The sequence below is a fragment of the Felis catus genome, chromosome B3 (genome assembly GCF_018350175.1).
Source record: "Felis catus isolate Fca126 chromosome B3, F.catus_Fca126_mat1.0, whole genome shotgun sequence".
NCBI lineage: Eukaryota > Metazoa > Chordata > Mammalia > Carnivora > Felidae > Felis > Felis catus.
The window spans coordinates 45898118-45917883 of NC_058373.1; the positions used below are offsets into that span (position 1 = coordinate 45898118).

The 19766-nt window shown below is 39.0% G+C and overlaps 1 protein-coding gene across 1 annotated transcript in view; it reads left to right on the forward strand.

Annotated features, from left to right (window-relative positions):
• Nucleotides 1–7227: 7227 nt before the first annotated feature.
• Nucleotides 7228–19766, forward strand: part of ADAM10 (ADAM metallopeptidase domain 10) — a 137715-nt gene continuing 125176 nt past the window's right edge. The window contains exon 1 of the mRNA XM_011282902.4: nt 7228–7539. Coding sequence (XP_011281204.1) covers nt 7485–7539 — 55 coding nt within the window. The 5' untranslated portion in view covers nt 7228–7484. The remainder of the gene's footprint in view (nt 7540–19766) is intronic.

A 19766-nucleotide genomic window follows, 5' to 3' on the forward strand; every position in this document is an offset into this window, starting at 1 on the left:
GCCCCTCCCCCGTTCATGCTCTGTCTCTCTCTCTCTCTCTCAAAAATAAGTAAAACGTTAAAAATTAAAAAAAAATGTCCAAAGTGTGGAACAGGTGCCTTAACTTACTCAAGTTTACAGCTGGTAAATGCCACAACTAGGATTTGGTCTGGAACTTGGGACACAAGTATAGGAAAAGTGCTATGTGCTAGGCACTGGGGTAGAATTCAGTATAAGAGAGAACCAGTGAGTCATAGACATTTGAGAGTAGTAAAAACTAATCATGCACGTGAAGAATGAGAAGACAAAAGAGCCAAGAATAAAGACCTGAGGACCACCAATATTTAAAGGACAAAGAGAAGAAAAAGCCCCGGGGAAGAGATGCAGAAGAAGGCACAGTTAAAAGTAGGAAGAAAAATCAGGAGTGAGCAGGGCCTTGGAAAACACTGGAGGAAGGAATTTTGACAAGAGATGTTAACTGATCAAGAGGTCTAGTTAGATAAGGAGTATGGGTGTCCAGTGACAGTGATAACAGATGTTTGATGGCCATGGCAAGATTAGCTTTCTAGGAATAGTAGGGGGTGGAAGCCAATTGCAGTGCACTGAGGTGACATGGGTTAGAAGTCCTGCCACGTGTAAGCAAGAGAAAACAACTGTGTGAATCGGAGTGACAGTCATGGGAATGGAAAGATTAAAAGCACAAGAAAGACATTTTTAGTGGAAGAATTAGCATGTGGTGACTGGTTCTGAGTAGATAAGGGAAGAGTCTGCGATGATTCTACCCTCCACCCCAGGTTACTGGGAGAGTGATGGTGCCATTATCAGAGATAGGAAGTTAGCATATTGAATTTGGCATCACAGTGAGACATCCAGAAGGCAGTTTATTAGGAGTTGGAAGTTTAAAGTGTAATTGTTGAAACATTTACCAGGATTGGCTTGAGTTGTGCAACAAGCATTTTCATGTAGTATTACTTGTGTAATATTCTGTATACAGACATATACTTGCCAAATTTCTCATTATTGCAGCTTGAGGATAACTTTTATTATACTGGTAGTATCAAAACTGTGTATTGCTGCTAAGGAAGTAATACTATTAATTGCTGCTTTTGAATGGATGTTTGAGTATTCATGGAAGGACTGTGATACTTACATATTCTAACTAAGCAAATGCTTACATACCAACTATTACCTTCCAGGCACTGTTATAATCACTTTACGGTGTTAACTAAATTTAATCATCAAAACAATTCCATGAGACAAATATTTTATCATTCTTATTTTATAAGGAAATATTGAGGTTAGAAAGGGTGAAATAATTTGGCCAAAGTCATACAGCTTATACATGGGACAGTGGGGAGCCAAACCCAGGCAGTCTATGATGGTAAATCATCAGTTTCCCATACATTTGCAAAATACCAAAAATGTGGTAAGTTAAAATTTCAAACAAAATAGCAGTTCAAACTTGTAACATTTTAATACCATTCATTATGAAGCTGGTCTGTTATGTATTTATGCTTTAAAATAAAAATGTGGGGTGCCTGACTGGCTCAGTGGGGAGAGTGTGTGATTCTTGATCTCAGGGTTATGGGTTCCAGCCCCACATTAGATACAGAGATTACTTAAAAAAAAATCTTAAGTGCTCCTGGGTGGCTCAGTCAGTCAAAGTCCGACTCTTGATTTTGGTGCAGGTCATGATCTCACTGTTTGTGGAATTGAGTCCCATGCTAGGATCTGCTTGGGATCCTCTCTCCCTCTGTCTCTGCCCCTCCCCACCTCTCAAAAATAAATAAATGAGGGGCACCTGGGTGGCTCAGTCGGTTAAGTGTCTGACTTTGGCTCAGGTCATGATCTCGTGGTTCGTGAGTTCAAGCCCAGGTCGGGCTCTGTGCTGACAGCTCAGAGCCTGGAGCCTGCTTTGGATTCTGTGTCTCCCTCTCTTTCTGCCTCTCCTCTCCTCATGTTTTGTGTCTCTCTGTCTCTCAAAAATAAACAAATGTTACAAAACAAAACAAACAAAAAAAACAAGTGAAGCCAAAAGGTACCTTAAAAAAAAAAGATTGTATTCCTTTTTTTTTTTAAAGCAATTTCCCTTTGTGTCTTTTTTTTTTTAATTTTTTAACGTTTTATTTATTTTTGAGACAGAGAGAGACAGAGCATGAACGGGGAAGGGGCAGAGAGAGAGGGAGACACAGAATCGGAAGCAGGCTCCAGGCTCTGAGCCATCAGCCCAGAGCCCGCCGTGGGGCTTGAACTCACGGACTGCGAGATCATGACCTGAGCTGAAGTCGGACGCTTAACGGACTGAGCCACCCAGGCGCCCCTGTATTCCTTTTTTGTAAAGATTTTTAAAGTTCATTTATTTATTTTTCTAAGATTTTTTTTTAATGTTTCTTTATTTTTGAGAGAGAGATATAACATGAGCTGGGGAGGGGCAAAGAGAGAGGCAAACACAGAATCTGAAGCAGGCTCCAGGGTTTGAGCTGTCAGCACAAAGCTTGACTTGAGGCTCATGAATCTATTTTTTTTAATGTTTGTTTATTTTTGAGAGAAAGAGAGTGCATAAGCAGGGGATGGACAGAAAGAGGGAGACAGATGATCTGAAGCAGGCTCTGAGCCCAAGGTGGGGCTCTAACTCACAAACCAGGAGATCATGACTTGAGGTGAAGTCACATGCAATAGACTGAGCCACCCAGGTGCCCGAAAAGGGACACAACCTTAAGTGTAATATTCAGTGGTCATCTTGGTAATGCAAAATATGATTTTGGATTCTTTCCAGTTGAATTCAAAGAGAAAGTGTCATTTGCCTCTAACCATCATAAATCAATTATAAAAATTAATTTAAAATAATTATAATAAAACTAATTATATACTATGCAACATGAAACATGCTGCAAGATAGTCGAATAACTGGAAAATCAAAATACAATTGTTGACAGCACCACCAAAAGAGAATAGTAATAAGCAAAGGTGATAGACAATGTAATGTTTGCAGGTAACTGTGTCTTTTAAGAAATGGAAAAAAAGTTCATGAAACTCTGCCATCCTTTAAGGTTTTTGTTTTTTGTTTTGGTTTCTTGAGAGACAGAGAGAGAGAGAGAGTGCACAGGAGGGGTAGAGGGGGAGGGGAGAGAGAGAGAGAATCTCAAGCAGGCTCTGCATGGTCATTGAGGAGCCTGATGAGGGGCTTGAATTCACAAAAGGTGAGACCGTGACCTCAGCTAAAGTTTGACTCTTAACACACTGAGCCACCCAGGCCTCCCTGTCATTCTTTAATAATTCCATTTATTATTGTTGTTGTTATTTTTACTTTTAAGTAGGCTCCACACCCATCTTGGATCTTGAACCCAAGATCCTGAGATTGAGTCACATGATGTACTGACTGAGCCAGCCAGGTACCTCATTATAAATGGATGTGCTCTTTAAAAAAGATTTTTTTTTCATGTTGATTTATTGTTGAAGGAGAGAGACAGAGTGTGAGCAGGGGAGGGGCGGAGAGAGAGAATTCAAAGCTCACAAAATCCAAAGCAGGCTCCAGGCTCTGAGCTGTCATCACAGAATCCCACATGGGGCTTGAACTCATGAGCCATGAGATCATGACCTGAACTGAAGTCAGACACTAAAACAACTGAGCTATCCAAGCACCTTGATAAATGGAAGCTCTTAATGATGGTTTTGGAATTACTGACTGACTGTATTTATTAACGTTAGAGCAAAACTATAATAATGTATTTGTCAAACTGACAAAGAAGCATACTCTTGACTTAGGCAAAGGGTAACAAATTTAAAAAATATACAGCATAAAAAATATAGGAATACCATTTTATTATTAATAATGATACTACTAGTATTTATATTTCTGAATTCAGCCTATTGAAACAGGATGCCAAATAGATAAAAGAATATCTAGTTAAATGCCATCAAAAAGTTGTAGTTAAGGGGTGCCTGGGTGGCTCAGTTGGTTGAACATCCGACTTCGGCCCGGGTCATGATCTCCCAGTTCAAGAATTTAAGCCCCACGTCGGGCTCTGTGCTGACAGATCAGAGCTTGGAGCCTGCTTCAGATTCTGTGTGTGTGTGTGTGTGTCTCTCTCTGCCCCTCCCCAGTTCATGCTCTATCTCTCAAAAATAAATAAAAACATTAAAAAAAAAAAGTTCTAGTTAAGGGGCACCTACATGGCTCAGTCGGTTGGGTGTCCGACTTCCACTCAGGTCAGGATCTTGCAGTTTGCGAGTTTGAGCCCACATCTGTTTCGCTGCTGTCAGCGCAGAGCCTGCTTTGGATTCTCTGTCCCCCTCTTTCTGCCTCTGCCCCACTTGCATTCTCTCTCGCTTTCTCTCAAAAATAAATAAACATTTTTTAAAAAGTTCTAGTTAATGAAATAAAAGTGCCCTTTCTCCCTTATTTGCCATATGAATATGTTATGGAACTAGATAGTGGCGATGGTTGTACAGCAGTATGAATGTACTAAATGCCACTGAATCATGTACTTTTATTCAACTTTATTTTTTCCAGCTTTATCAAGATATATCTAACATACAACATTGTATAAGTTTAAGATGTATAATGTGCTGGTTTGATACATGATATTGCAAAATAATTATCACAGTGGGGTTAGTTAACACCTCTAACACCTCACATAATTACCATTTCTTTTTTGTGGTGAGAACATTTAAAGTCCACTCTCTTCACAACTTTCAAGTATGTAATACAGTATTAACTATAGTCACCATGCTGTTCATTAGAGCTCCAGATTGTACTCATAACTAGAAGTTTGTGCCTTTTAACCAACATTTCCCTCTCTCTATCCCCAGCCCCTGGTAATCATCAATCTACTCTTTGTTTCTGTGAGTTTGGCTTTTTTAGATTCTATATATAAGCATGATCACACAATATCAGATCTCTTATTTCATTTAGCATAATGCCCTCAGAGTTCACCCCTGATGTGGCAAATGGCAGGATTTCCTTCTTTCTCATGGCTGAATAATATGCTGTTGTATGTATATACTATATCTTCTTTATCCATTCATCTATGGAGGGACACTTAAGTTGTTTCCATGTTGTGACTATTGTGAATAATTGTACCATGAACACGGGAGTACACATTTCTCTTCAATGTTCTGATTTCATTTTCTGTGGATGTATACCCAGAAGTGGGGTTGCTGGATCATATGGTAGTTCTATTTTTAAATTTTTGGGGAACTATTTTCCAAAATGGCTGTACCAGTTTACCTTCCCATCAACAGTGCATATGGCTTCCCTTTTCTTCGCATTCTTGCTAACACTTATTATCTCCTGTCTTTTTGATGATAGCCATTCTAATAGTGAGGATTGTGGTTTGGATTTGTATTTTCTTGATGATCAGTGTTGTACTGTTGGCCATTTGGATATCTTCTTTGGAAAAGTGTCTATTCAGTTCCTCTGCCTATTTTAAAAATTTATTTTTTAGGATCCTGGCTGGCTCAGTTGGTGGAGCCTGTGACTGTTGATCTTGGGGTTTAATAAATTCAAGTCCCATATTGGATATAGAGATTACTTAAAAAAGTCTTTAATAAAAAAGTTATTTTTTATTCAAGTATAATTAACATACAGTGTTATATTAGTTTCAGGTGTACAACATGAGGATTCAACAATTCTATACATTTCTAGTGTAATTAGTGGATCCTATAATAATTCTATTTTTAACTTTTTTTAAGATAAACAATTTTTTTTTTTTTTTAAGAGAGAGAGCAAGTGAGCGAGTAGGGGAGAGGGCCAGAGGGAGAGAATCTTAATCTTAAGCAGGCCTGATGCAGGTCTGACCCTGGGATCATGATCCTGGGAGCATGGCATGAGCTGAAATCAAGAGTTGGATGCTCAACCCACTGAGCCACCCAGGCGCCCCAAGATTTTCAAAAATTTTAAGTAATCTCTACACCCAACATGGGGCTTAAACCTACAACCCTGAGATGAAAAGTTGCATGCTCTGCTAAGTTAGACAGGTGCCCCTATTTTTAACTTTTTGGGGAATCTCCATACTGTTTTCCACAGTGGCTGCACCTATTTTGCATTCCCACCAACAGTGCACAAGGAATCCCTTTTCTCCACATTCTCACCAACACTTATTTCTTGTGCTTTTGATTTTAGCCATTCTGACATAAAGTAATACCTCATTGTGGTTTTGTGTTTCTCTGATAATTAGTGATGATGAGCATATTTTCATGTGTTTGTGGCCATCTGTATGTTTTCTTTAGAAAAATGTCTATTTGGGTCCTCTGCCTATTTTTAAATTGGATAATTTGTTTCTTTGCTGTTGTGTTAATTCTTTATATATTTTTTATTTGCAAATATCTCCTCTCATTCTATAGGTTGCCTTTTCATTCTGATTGTTCATTACCCCGTGTAGTTTGATGTAGTCCCACTTATTTGGCTTTTGTTGCTTGTGACCAATGTCAAGGAGCTTTTCCCTTGTTTTCTTCTAGGAGTTTCACGATTTCATGTTCTATGTTTAAGTCTTTAATCCATGGAACAGAAGTTTAAAGAACCAAAGTGAGTTACTGAGAAACCACACATGAGCTTCAAAGAAGTTGGGGTGAGGACGAGAGTTTTCCTCAGAGATATGAAAAAGAGAGTGGTAAAGAGGACATGCTTTGGGCAGGAGATTTAGGACCATGTGATTTAAGCTGCACGCATTTAGAATGGCCAAAGCCTTATCTGCGACAAATTTTTAAACAATTCAGAAAAAATGCCATAGGCTACGTCTTTCCTTTCTGGGCTTGAAGGTTTTACATCTGTTTTGATCACTGGTGGCTGTCGCTTGTTGGGACTTTGCTTTCGTTTACTTGGGTGATGTCGTGCACCACCCAAGGCAGAAAAAAAAAAGAAATACAAATCTCCCTTTCATGCGAAGTTAAGACAAAAGCGGCCTCTTAACATCCTTCACTGTCCCGTTTTAGCCCTGGGGACGGTCATTAGCAGCGATAAGAACTAGGGAGCCCGGTTAGCTCTGCGGAGCTGCTCTCTCGTTGGAGGGGCGGGACGAGGAGAAACCCCGCCTCCCAAACCCAATCCCAGCTCTCCGCCGGCGGACAGGAAGCGGCGGCAGGCCTAGCAGCCCGGGAACCGGGCCCCGTGCGCATGCGCCCGCCCCTGGGGTGCCTGGGGGAGGGGGAGGGTCGGGAGGAAGGGGTGCGGCTGGGCATGCTGGTTGGGCCCCGGTGCGTCACGTGGTGAGGAAGGAGGCGGAGGCCCCAGGCTCGGGGGAGGGAGGTAGAGAAGAGGGAAGGAACGCGGGGAAGGAACGCGGGGAAGGGAGGAAGGAAACGAACGAGGGGGAGGGAGGTCCCTGTTTTGGAGGAGCTGGGAGCTTTGCCGGCCCCTGAAGTGGAGCGAGAGGGAGGTGCTTCGCCGTTTCTCTTGCCAGGGGAGGTCCCGGCTTCCCGTGGAGACTCCGGACCAAGCCCCTTCAGCTTCTCCCTCCGGATCGATGTGCTGCTGTTAACCCGTGAGGAGGCGGCGGCCGCGGAAGATGGTGTTGCTGAGAGTGTTAATTCTGCTCCTCTCCTGGGCGGCGGGGCTGGGAGGTGAGGCACGACCCCGAACGCCGGGGACGCCTTGACCACCGCGGACCGCGCGGCGGCAGCGGCGGCCGGGTCGAGCGGAGCCCAGTCGCGCCGCGCGGCGGGCGCGTCAGTCAGCCCGGCCGGCCGGCGGCGCCACTCCGGCGCGCAGCACTCCCGGCTCCCTATTGTCCCCCGCGCCCCGACCGCGTTCCCTTCCGTGGCGGGCCGTGGAGGCTCCGAGCCTCCGCCGAGGCCTTCCCTACCCCCACTGCCCCGGCGCCACGGGAGGCGGGGGTCGCCTCCCAGAGAAATAGTCTGGAGATCCGAGTCGCCGGGCGTGAGCCGTGGAGCCCAGGCCGGGGGCTCCATACCTCCAGCCTGCTCGCCGGGTTGCCGGGACGGGCAGTCGCCGCGGGGCCGGCAGTCTTTGCCTCCCTCCTTCCGTCCCCAGCCTCTGCCCGGTGGGGGATTCTGGAGTCCGCTCCACCGCGGGGAACCGCCGCGCAGGCTCGTGGGAAGTTGCGATGTGTGCGGCGGGGCTGATGTATTGTTCTTTACCCCGCGCGGCGATCCAGACTGACCCGGTTCTGCAGAGGGGCAGCCCGTGGAGGGGTAACAGTGGTCCCCTGCTTGTCTGAGACGAGTCGCTTCCGCTGTCGATAGTGCCCTGCCTCTGCCCGAGTGTTTGGAGACAGCTCTCAGGAGGGTGTGTTTATGCTCAGTGAAAACATTCTGTTGCCCAGGGGAAAGGGTTTGGTGGGGAGAAAGGTAAGCCGTTTCGGGATGTTCTTTGATCTGCAGGTTGGATTGTGTCTGTTAGAGGGACACTCCCTGGGTGACCCACAACTTGAGTTTTCTTAAACTCTGAGGTGGAGTAGACGAACAGTGTAGTTAGTGGGTTGTCAGACTGTAGCAACTATCCCACCCCGCAAATTGGAGTTAAATTTACCGTAAGCGGATACTTTATTGATAACTCGGGTTTTGAAGACGATTTTTATTTCCAGCGTATCCTAGGACCGGCTGCATTGTTTTGTTGTTGTGTAAAGGGCTTTATTTCAGGTAAAGTTTTTGACTTTGCCCAAAGTATACTTAAAACACCTCAAAGTGTGTTTAAAAGCACTGAATTAAAAAAATTCCCGGAATGCTTTGGATGAGTATAGCCTAATGTGATCACTTAGAAAATGCTGTATATTTTAAGTAGTGCGTTGTTTCTGTTCTTTGTCACTTTAACTTGGCGATTGCAGAGCCAAGTGTATTTTCGACTTGAGTTCTACTTAGTCAGAGAATGATACTTTGTAGGTACACATTTGTTGTAGTTTGTGGTGTTCTTTTGTTAGATACATATTTTAGATTAAGAGCTTCTAGTAGACGTTTAGTTTTAAGAAGTATCATGTGCTACAAACTCTTATAAGGGCCTTTTCACTTAACATTTGTATTTACGTTCTGTATGTGGCTTCCAACGAATCATTTTTCTGTCTGTTCTATTTGTGATTATAGTCAGGTGTTGGAGTCTTGATTTCTAGAAGGTGGTAAAAAGTAAGACAAACACATGAGGTACTTTAAACTACTGAGGAGTGGTAATATATAAAATGACTTTTGTTTTTAAGGAATGAAACAGTAAGAATAGAAACTGGTGTAGCCTGATGGTTGAAGAAAAAGTGAATTAACGGCATAATCTTTGTGGGTTAAGACCCTTCTTACACAAAAATTCAAAACTCTCGAGTCATTCAGAAAGTATCATTGCATTAAACATTAAAAGGTTACTTACTTTTTGATTTTTTTATGTTTATTTTAAGCAGAACTTAAAGACACTAATAAGAAACTTCCATTTTAAAATTAGCATCAAGACTGTAGACTTTGGGCATATGGAGATATTTGTGATTTTATTGTGATAGGAACTACCTTTAAATATGAATTTGAGCTGTTTATATTTATGGTCAAGTTTGTAAGAAGTTTGTATGATGATGATATGCAAAATAGAATACATTCGAATTGAATGTACTTGTTTTTGCGTATGAAAGAAATGAATATGTTTATGTATATTAGAAGTTGGATTTAACTTTAAAGTATAGATTTAACTTTAAAGTATAGATCACTTTTACGTTCTTAATAAATGGTTTTAGTTGCTTCCCCCATTTTGATTTGCCAATCATTGTTTTGTATTAATTTTTTCTTTTAATATGACAAATGGAACGTTGGAAGAGAGAATGAAAGTGTTTAGAATCCTAAAACTTCAGCTTTCCTAAGGCTGTTCATTTCTAACATATGTCTCAGTCCATTGTATTTGTAGGAAGATCCCGTAAAGTTTCCAGAGTTAGTGTCTTAACAGACATGTATTCAAATGTATACATAAAAATCTTGTCTTTATTATTCGTAACGGTAGTAGAAATTTATTGAAACTATTCTGAGTAAATATAGTGCAAGGAATTTTTATGTACGTGTGAATATTACTTTTTAACACAAATATTTTGGAGAGTTGTTGTCTTTTCTCTTTTTAAAAATTAGTGTGTTTGAGAGGAGCAAAGATATTTTAGCCCTAGCAGTATTCAGTCCAATAGTACTTGATGAAATTATATATGAAATGAAGTTTAGAGTGTGGCATGTTTTTTTATATTTAAAAATCCAGTGTAAATGATTTGCTTTGTACCATGCATTCTCTAGAAATAAGTTTTCTGGAAGTTTGGCCAACAGTATTAAAAGTATCAAAGCTTAAGCTTAAGCAATTTCTCTCACTTCTATAAGGGTCTATGAAATTAATGAGAGACAGATTTTTTTTTTTTTTTTTTTTTTTGGTCTCTGTCTTTAAAAAGAGTTCTGACTGTTCATCTTTTTAACTTGAGATTGATAATCCAGTTAGCTGTATCATCTTGAGGCCCATTCAAGTCATGCCCTACATTAACTATGTCTTCTCTGTACGGGAGCTCTCTGAGTAGCAGGGGTTGAGGGAAAATGGGCATAGCAGGCACCTTTGTTTTCTGATGTTCTTTTTATAACTTGTTTAAGATCTTCTGGGGTGTTTCTTATCTGATCTCTTTTACATTTTACAAAGAACTTGCAGGGTTAAGGAGGGGGAGGAAGGGACATTTCTCTGATGTCTTTTGTGTGTCTGATACTGTGTTAGGAGTTTCACTTGTCAGCATTTATGAGAGAGTGGTGATATTTTACAGTTGAAGGAATAGGCTTGATGAAATAATTTCTTGAGCATCATCCACCTGCTGAGTGGTGAATTAGATCTTCAAACCCAAGCCAGCTTAACCTCAAAGCCTGAACTTTTTACCCATTGCCCCCTCATAGCCTTTTTGAAAGCAGTTTTCACATATTAGCTCAAAGGTGGCCCCTGGACTAAAACACCTTAGAGATGTGTTTTGTTTGATTTGCGGTGTCTTTAGATTTCAACTAGTTCTCAACATTGAAAAATTGGGAAATTTCTCAATCAAATTTGTGAATTTCTGGAATTTGGGGGGAAGAATTGGAAACCCCAGGCTCTTCTGGGCCGCATTCCCATTGTCTGTAGCAGAGTGGTAGAGAGCAGTAGCTGTTCTTTTTAGACTGGGCATGTGCTACCAGTCAGTGCAGTTACTATCAGTGCAGTTACTGGTAATACACTTGGCCTGCTTCACTCATTTTTGTTACTGGTGTGGATCCTGTGAGTATGCTATTTGCATCTCTGCCTTGGCTTCAGCTTGCATAGATGAACCCAATCTTTTAAAAATATTTTTTTGACTGTAACCTCTTATCCAACTTTTATTATATTTTTTTGTAATTATTTATTTCTTCAGTAGTCTTAAAAATTTGTTAAAAGCTTTGGCATACACAGTGCTTTTTTTTTTTTATGTACCATTAGATTATTTGGTATTAAAAAAAATTCCTGTTTCCATGATAACAATTTGAAGGTCTTTTTTTTTTTTTTTTTTGTAATTTGTTTTTTAATGTTTGTTTATTTTGGAGAGAGAGAGCACGAACAGGGAGCGGAGGGATCCAGAGAGAGACACATAATCTGAAGCAGGCTTCAGGCTCTAAGCTGTCAGCACAGAGCCCGATGTGGGGCTTGAACTCACGAACCATGAAATCCTGACCTGGGCTGAAGTGGGACGCTTAACTGACTGAGCCACCCAGGCACCCCAACAATTTGAAGGTCTTAAAGAATGATGGTTATAATTTTTCTGAATCACTTTATTTCAGTGAGCAAATAAGAAACCATTTCTTTTTCTACTTGGATGAGACTCAGAAAAAAGTGGTTGAGGGTCATGTAAGTAAAAACTTAGGCTTCCTTTCTTTTAAGGACAGGTTATAAACATAAACTCTGCCTTTGAATTCATAAAATGAAATGGAGTAATACATTCAGCAATAAGCTACATGTTCCAACATTGTTGGGAGATGACAGTGACAGGTTCACATATGGGAAGATTCCCAAATAACAAGTCTCTGGGACTTAGACTTGTAAAATTTTGGCAATTTTTGATGGAAGTTTTTCTAAGATGTATTACACATTTACTGTGTCCTTAAAATGGTCTGACTTTAATCTTTTTTTAAAGGATTGAGGATTAGTATAAAGAACAATTGTTCTTGTTCTTGGTCTGTGTTGTCATTTCTGGTTTTTTGTTTTTGTTTTTAATTTTCCCAGAAGCAATTAAAATGGGTATTCTAAGTGATTGTGCTTTTTATTTTTGTACCTAGTTTCAATAGTATTTCCAACTTTTTCGTTAGATTTCCTGACTTTGTTGCAAACTTTTAGGATATCACCTTCTAATTAGTTGTTCCTAATACATTTTCTGTGGGGAAACTAAATAACTATACTCGATACATTTACACACAAGGTGGAATGAATAAGTTCTGCATCTTCTATGGAATACATGTACATGAGCTTTGTATATATACATATATATGTGTGTGCGTCTGTGTGTATATATGTATATATGAAAAATACATATCTATATCTATCTATCTATCTATTTTAACATATGTGTTTGGTTTGGGGAGTTTAGTGTTGGGGTTGTCTTGTTCTGAACAATTAGGATGATGTTGTACCAATGTATTTTGCTAGTTAAAGAGAGGCAGGGTAGAATGAAGAGAGAAAAATGATGAATAAAGAAAGACACAATAATAAAATGCACACTCATATGGCTACAGGTAGATCATTTCCTAGATCTGAATCATGAGTACTGTGGTTCAAAACTAATATGCTAGATTGTTGATATTAACCACATCTTAATATAGGCAATTGCAATAGTCTCTTCAGGAATGTAAACTGCAAGTTAAGACAACTGTTCTCTGTATTTAAAGAAGCAGTTAGGTAAAAGGTAGGTGACAGAGGCTCCCCATACTATCAGAATGTGTTTTATTGTTTGCAGTAAGTAACTGTTGTGTGTTACATATGGTTTCAGTGACTTTGTGATTTGCATAAAGTTAAATTTGTCTGCCTTTGAATTAATATCACATTCTAATGGTTAGAAAACTTTTGCCAAAGTTGGAGGTATATTTTTGGAATGGCCTAGCATAAAATATATATGTAGAGTAACAAAAATGGAATTTGTGTGTGTGGAGAAGTTGGGGGACAGGGCTAGCATAGTCGTTGGTTAAAGCTGCCAACACAAGTTTCAGTGAGAGGCCTGTGTGGCCACTAATGGGGAGATAAATTGTATATGTGAAAGAGTGTGGACAGAAAAACACAGTGTTTTCAAATCTGAGCCCCAAGTCACAGGGCAGACATTCCAAATTCTAGGAATTGATTTGCATTTGGACTGTTTGCACATGGGCAACTCTCTGTGATACGCTTGGGTAAAGAGCCCCAGATTTTTTTTTAAGGAGGAATTGATTTATTTAAATGATTGTTAGTGATTCTTCCAAGCAACTCTAAAATGGCTGCTTTTTGTGAATAAAAATCCAGTAATTCTAACTAGTTTAGTTGTCAATTTTTATACTAGGTAAAGAAAGCAATGTTATAATAAGAATAAAAGGCAAAACTGATAATCCTACCAGTTTGATTCCCGTGAGGGCAGTAACATTGCTATCCTGCTGTGTGAAGGCTTTGCCTTGGTACCAGTAGGGACAGTCCTGTCTCACTAGGTTGCAGGAAATAGCAGTACTGAGAATAGTTCTTAGAGAATGTAGACTCCTTTTGATACTGGGTGAATTCATTCTGAAGCTATTACAATTCCAAGTAAACAGTGTGAGAACGTGTACAGTGAGAACATTGCTGTTTAGTCACCAGTTTATTGTAGTCTGTGGTTAGTAGGAGTCGTGAAGCTACAGTCTTGAGTGAGGAGTAAAAAGCACTGAGTTTGTCAGCGTAGACAGAAATGCCAAGATATAAAAATACAGTTCCAATTATGTATTGTAGTTGCAGTTGAAATGAGGATTTATTAAGCTAAAGGAACATTAGCCAGTTGGGGAAAGCTTTTTGAGAAAAGGGAATGACATAACAGTCTAGTAAGGTTCTTGTAGGCTTACTTGCCTGGAACGGAGAGTCCATGGCAGGAAATGAGAAGTGCTAACTGGGCCATGATAACCGGGACTCCAATTATTCATATTCTAGGCCATGATAACTGCAAGGTAGAGTATTGTGGAATGTTGGTTGGAATCCATGTTGAGGAGGTGGGATATGATACAGTAGGGGATACGTTAGCTGCTTGATGAATTATGTGTTTGAGTCCTTGATTAGGGTAGTAATTGTAGAAATAAATAAGGATAGAACAAGAAATGTCACAGAAGAAAAACTGGTAAAACTTGGCGGAAGTTTAAAGTGAAGCTAACAAAGTTTATTGAGGGCTCACTGTTGAATGCACATCTCAGAGGCTGTTGCACTGGAGAGAGTATAGTTTTATAAAACTTAGAGGACCTCAGTGTTTGAAGTTGAAAATAAGACATCGTAAGATTTTGAATCTAGATAGGTTCTAGTGTGAGATGTATGTCAGAGTCTGGGATTTTATCTTACTTGCAAACTAATAATTTTGTTGGATGTTGGTTAAAAGTTTGCACAGTCTTTCAGAAATATGTGGCTCATCATATGGGAAGCACTGCTCCAGATAGTTGCAAGGTAGAAATTTGGTGAATTTGGAGTGGAGGGGAGGGTTAAATTTAAAGATACATTAGCAAGTATATTTTTACTTTGCAAGTATATGTTTACTCTCAAGTTAGAATTAGCCTCTCTGGTTCAAGAATATGCTCGATACTCTTGATTTTATGTGAATTATGAACTTCCTATTTCAGAGATAAAGTAGGGAAAAGAATGTGATCTTTGCATTTGAGTCAAATGTACATATATGATTTTTCGAGCAGAATTGTCTTTCCATTTGCCTTTGCATTGATGATGGCAAGGCATACTCATACACGTTTTGAACTTTGGATTTAGTTTTCATAAGACTATAGATAGAATCCTGTACTTACGAATTGAGTGCGATATTAATTTGCTACCTCTTTTCTTAAGAATTAATTGGGTGACTTAGTTGGTTACGCGTCCAACTTCGGCTCAGGTCATGATCTCATGGTTCATGAGTTCGAGCCAGGCATCGGGCTCTGTGCTGACAGTTCAGAGCATGGAGCCTGGTTTGGATTCTGTGTCTCCCTCTCTCTCTCTGTACCCCCTCCCTCCACTCGCTCTCTGTCTCAAAAATAAATAAACATTTAAAAAGTTTAAAAAATAGTTTTAAAAGAATTAATTGGTATAAGTTTGTAAAAATGCTGGAGACTATGTTATACAAATATTATTAAAATTATGTTGTTTCCAGGCCTACTTTCATTTGGAATCTATTAGTTTCAAAATACAGATAGATAAGATGTATTTCTGGAAATTGAAATCCTAGAAAGTTGATACCAAGCATTAGAAAATAGAATTTAAGAAAAGACCTAATTCCTTCTCCCGTGCGGTTTTATAACTTTTTAATATTAATCATTCAATCTTTTAAAATGCTTATTATTATGAATTTGCATTGTAGTATTTATGCAGTTTTGTAGCCTTTAAAAAATTAACGTGTAAAGTGTATATGCAGAGCAGACACTGAAATATTTATCAGTGGTCCTGAGACAGTTTTGATTGTCACAGCTGGAGGGATGCTACTGGCATCTAGTGGGTAGAGGCCAGAGATGCTGCTAAACATTTTACAATGCACGGGACAGCCCCCCACAACAAAGAATTACTGGCCAAAATAGTAGTGCTGAGGGTGAGAAACCTAACTCTAGAGGAAACTTGAGTCTTTTTACCTTTTTTTTTTTCTTTAAATTTCTGATCGCTTGCTGTCTTAATTGATTACTCAAGTTTCATAAGCTTCCATATTTCTATTCTGTTTAAACCTTTTTCTCCTAGTGTTCTATGCACTGTAGCTCTGAAAATTTTACTTTATCATTTATCTTCTAGCATTTCCCATTCTTCATTTTCCAGTTTGTGGTTGGGAAGTAAATCTGATTCTGTTAATTTATAATAGTGGTTGAATGACTGGTAAGTCATGAAGATTATTTAAAAACCAAACCAGACAAGTTGCTTGTTAACCCAGAAGAGCCATAGATAGTAGGATTTTAGTTTCTGTGGGATAGTTTTGAGGGACTCATCCAGTAACTTCTGCAATCAGAATTAACTTTTACAAAATATTTTCTTTGAAATTTGAACTCCTCAGTTCTTAAAAACTTTCATCTTTTTTTTTTATAACTTCATTCCCCCTTCCTCTTATTATCATCATTAACACCTTTGGCAGAATTGCACGTCCAAATATCCTGGAAGGAGGCAGAGGCAGGTGCTTTGGGGTGTAATATGGGAGAAGGGTGAAGTAATGAGAATGGGTTTGGGATTAAGTGAGGGTGTGGGGTAGATCTATACCAACAGCACAGTTGTAGCTGAACCCAGTGTGTGTGTGTGTGTGTGTGTGTGTGTGTGTGTGTGTGTGTGTGTGTTTAGGTAGATTGAAAGTCAGTCTCTTATATGGGTTATTCTCTGTACTTGTGTCTGCTCTTATTTGAAATGATATAAAAGCATTTCATTCAGTATAGAAATCTAAATTATATACATGTTTCCACTTTTGGATTTTTAAGCTGTATTTCATAAGTTAGTGGTTGAAATTTAATATATTAAGTACGTTTTAACCATTGATGTTTTGTGCCCTTTGTAATTAATTTAGCTTATAATTGACAAAAGAGCTACTTATTTTAACTTCTGAGCCAGCTAGCTTTATTATTTTAATTTTTAGAAACCACTTCATCTCAAAAAGTGGGTGTGTTGAAATATGCTTATAATTGTAGAACACACCCTACAGTCGTGAACTTTTACTTACAACTGTTAGGTGTAGATAGATGTTTCCTTGTAGAAAATGGTCTGACTCCTTTCTAGTGAAGAAATTGATAATGTGGCTTAAGTTTGAAGTCACATTGTTGAAGTAACTTTTCTGAGAATACAGTAAAGATACTTAAGTATATTGCTGAAATAAAGGACAGGATAGTTCCTGAAAGTTTAACTTTGTCATACAAGAGAACAATTTTGTTAATGGTATTTAGTGCTTCAAGATCAAATACAAGAAGCATTGGTCAATATAGTATGATGTCTAAGACACAGTTGATGACTCAAGTTTCTCAGGAAGCAAATACACTTTTCTGTTGGGGAAAAATGCTCTTCGTACCTAATTTTAGAATTATACAAGTGAAAAGTCTGTTGAAAACAACTTGATTACAAGTAATTTTTCTGAGGAATGGAAATGTGCCAGCCTTAGCTTCTTCTCACACATCCTCCCATTTATTGTAATTGAGTTTTTCTGTAAATAGGGAGATCTGTAATGTCAAAACATGTTTGCAGAGTTTTCTTGTCCCGTTCTTAAAATTGTAGAATAACTTTCTTTGATATAGATAGAAAAAAAAGTTTGTTGTATAATAATTGCTGTTCCATACAAAGATAATGATATTGACCCACCATCAACAAGATATATTCTGATTATTTTTTAATCTTGATGTTGGTGAAATTTTCATCCTATGTGTTTTGCCCTATTCTTATATTTAATTTAGATTTAAACAGAAGATTGTAGGATTTGGATTCAGAAGTTGGAAAGGAAGCTTTTGTTTGTAGCCTCATTGTGGAAAGTAAGCAGAATATGGAAAATACTCATGGAATATAGAAAATAATAATATTCAGTATTCATTTATGGAACCCTTATTATATGCCAGGCAATGTTCTTAGGGCCCAGTCTTTACAACATCTCTGAAAGATAGGTTCTGTTATTTTCATTTTACAAATAGGGAGTAGGACCAGGGAGGGTAACTTTTTCAGTGTCAGGATTTGAACATGGTCATTCTGGCTCCAGAATTCATACTGAATTCATTAAATACTATACTGCCTCTAAGAAACATGTCTCATGCCTTAAAAGGCATTATAGGGGCACCTGGGTGGCTCAGTCAGTTAAGTGTCAGACTCCTGATTTTGGCTCAGGTCATGGTTTCATGGTTCGTGGGTTCGAGCCTTGCGTTGGGCTCTTTGCTGACAGTTCAGAGCCTGGAGCCTGTTTCTGATTCTGTGTCTCCTTCTCTCTCTGCACCTCCCCTGCTCACGCTCTCTCTCTCTCAAAAATAAATAAATGTAAAAACAAAAAAATTACTATTCTCAAATTTTAAAAAGGGAGAGACTTTCCAAGCTTTCCAGGAGCAAGGGAGACCAAGTTATGTTTTTTCTTCTACTTCTTAGAACTTGCTGGCCATTTTTTTTTTTTCCACTCTTGCAAGTAGGTGATTTTCTGGTATTACTTTACTTTTCCTCCCATTTTTTCTTTTAATTTAAAAATTTTGAAAATTAGTTATGTTTTCTCCATTTAATAGATCCAGTCCAGTTATTCTTTACCAATTTGACACATAGGCATTTACTTGATATATATACTCTATTTTTTTTCCTAACTTTGTATCTTTTTTTTTCAACGTTTATTTATTTTTTTGGGACAGAGAGAGACAGAGCATGAATGGGGGAGGGGCAGAGAGAGAGGGAGACACAGAATCGGAAACAGGCTCCAGGCTCTGAGCCATCAGCCTAGAGCCTGACACGGGGCTCGAACTCACGGACTGCGAGATTGTGACCTGGCTGAAGTCGGCGCTTAACCGACTGCGCCACCCAGGTGCCCCTCCTAACTTTGTATCTTAAAAGCTTCTATACTTTCTGAGAGGTTGGAAGTATATGTAGTCCAATTAATATTTGTATACCTTTCATCTAAATTTATTTTATTTTTTTAAAGTTTACTTACTTTTATAGAGAGAGGGAGGGAGAAAGAGAATCCCAAGCAGCCTCTACACCATCAGCTTGGAGCCCAAGGAGGGGCTCAAACTCACAAACTGTGAGATCATGACCTGAGCCGAAATCTAGAGTCGGATGCTTAATCCACTGAGCCACCCAGGTGCCCCTGACCTAAATTTATTAATGGTTATCTTTTGCCTTGCTTGCTTTATTGCTCATATATAAATAGATGTAAAAAAACCATACATACATATATATATATATATTTTTTTTTTTTCCCTCTGAACCATTTTAAAGTAAGTTGTAACAATAAATACTTCGTTAATGCATCTCATAAGATTAAGGACATTGTCTTACATAACCAAGAAGATTACTTTCTCTTTTTAAGTGTGGGATGTTTAAATTTCTCATGAAGCTTGCAAGTACTAGGTACCATGTGAATTTATTACATGATTTCTGAAGGCTAGATTTCTGGCAACTACAACTGAGGACCAGAAAGTAAAATGTTGTTCGTATGCTTTTATATATGAGTAAAATAAAGTATCAGTAGAGAAAGGAGGAGACATAGAATGCTGCAGGATGGAGTTATTTTATGTAGTACTCTGTATGCAGTCCGTCAGCAAATCTTGTCAGCTCCTCCTTCAAAGTATGTGCAGACTTTGAATATTTCTCACTAGTTGCACCACTGCTTTTTGGATTGATACAAACCAACATCTTCTCACTTTAATCACTGTAAACCCTGTTAACTGTTCTCCCTGTTCTCTTGTTCTCCCAATCTTTTTTCAACATAGTAGTCTGGAATCCTGTTCAAAAGGAACTTCTTTAGTCAGAGACCATCTACTGGCAAATTGTATACTTTAAAATGTATAAAATGATGAGTTTTGTGTTACATGAATTGCACCTCAAAAAAAGCAAAAGCAAGCTAAAAAAAAAAACAAAACGATTCACTGGCCCACTATTTTAAGTAAAAGCCAGAGTCCTTATAAGTGGCTTATAAGGCCCTATGTGACGTACATTGTATGCTTTTCTCCCCCACAGTACCTCTACAGTTCTTCCC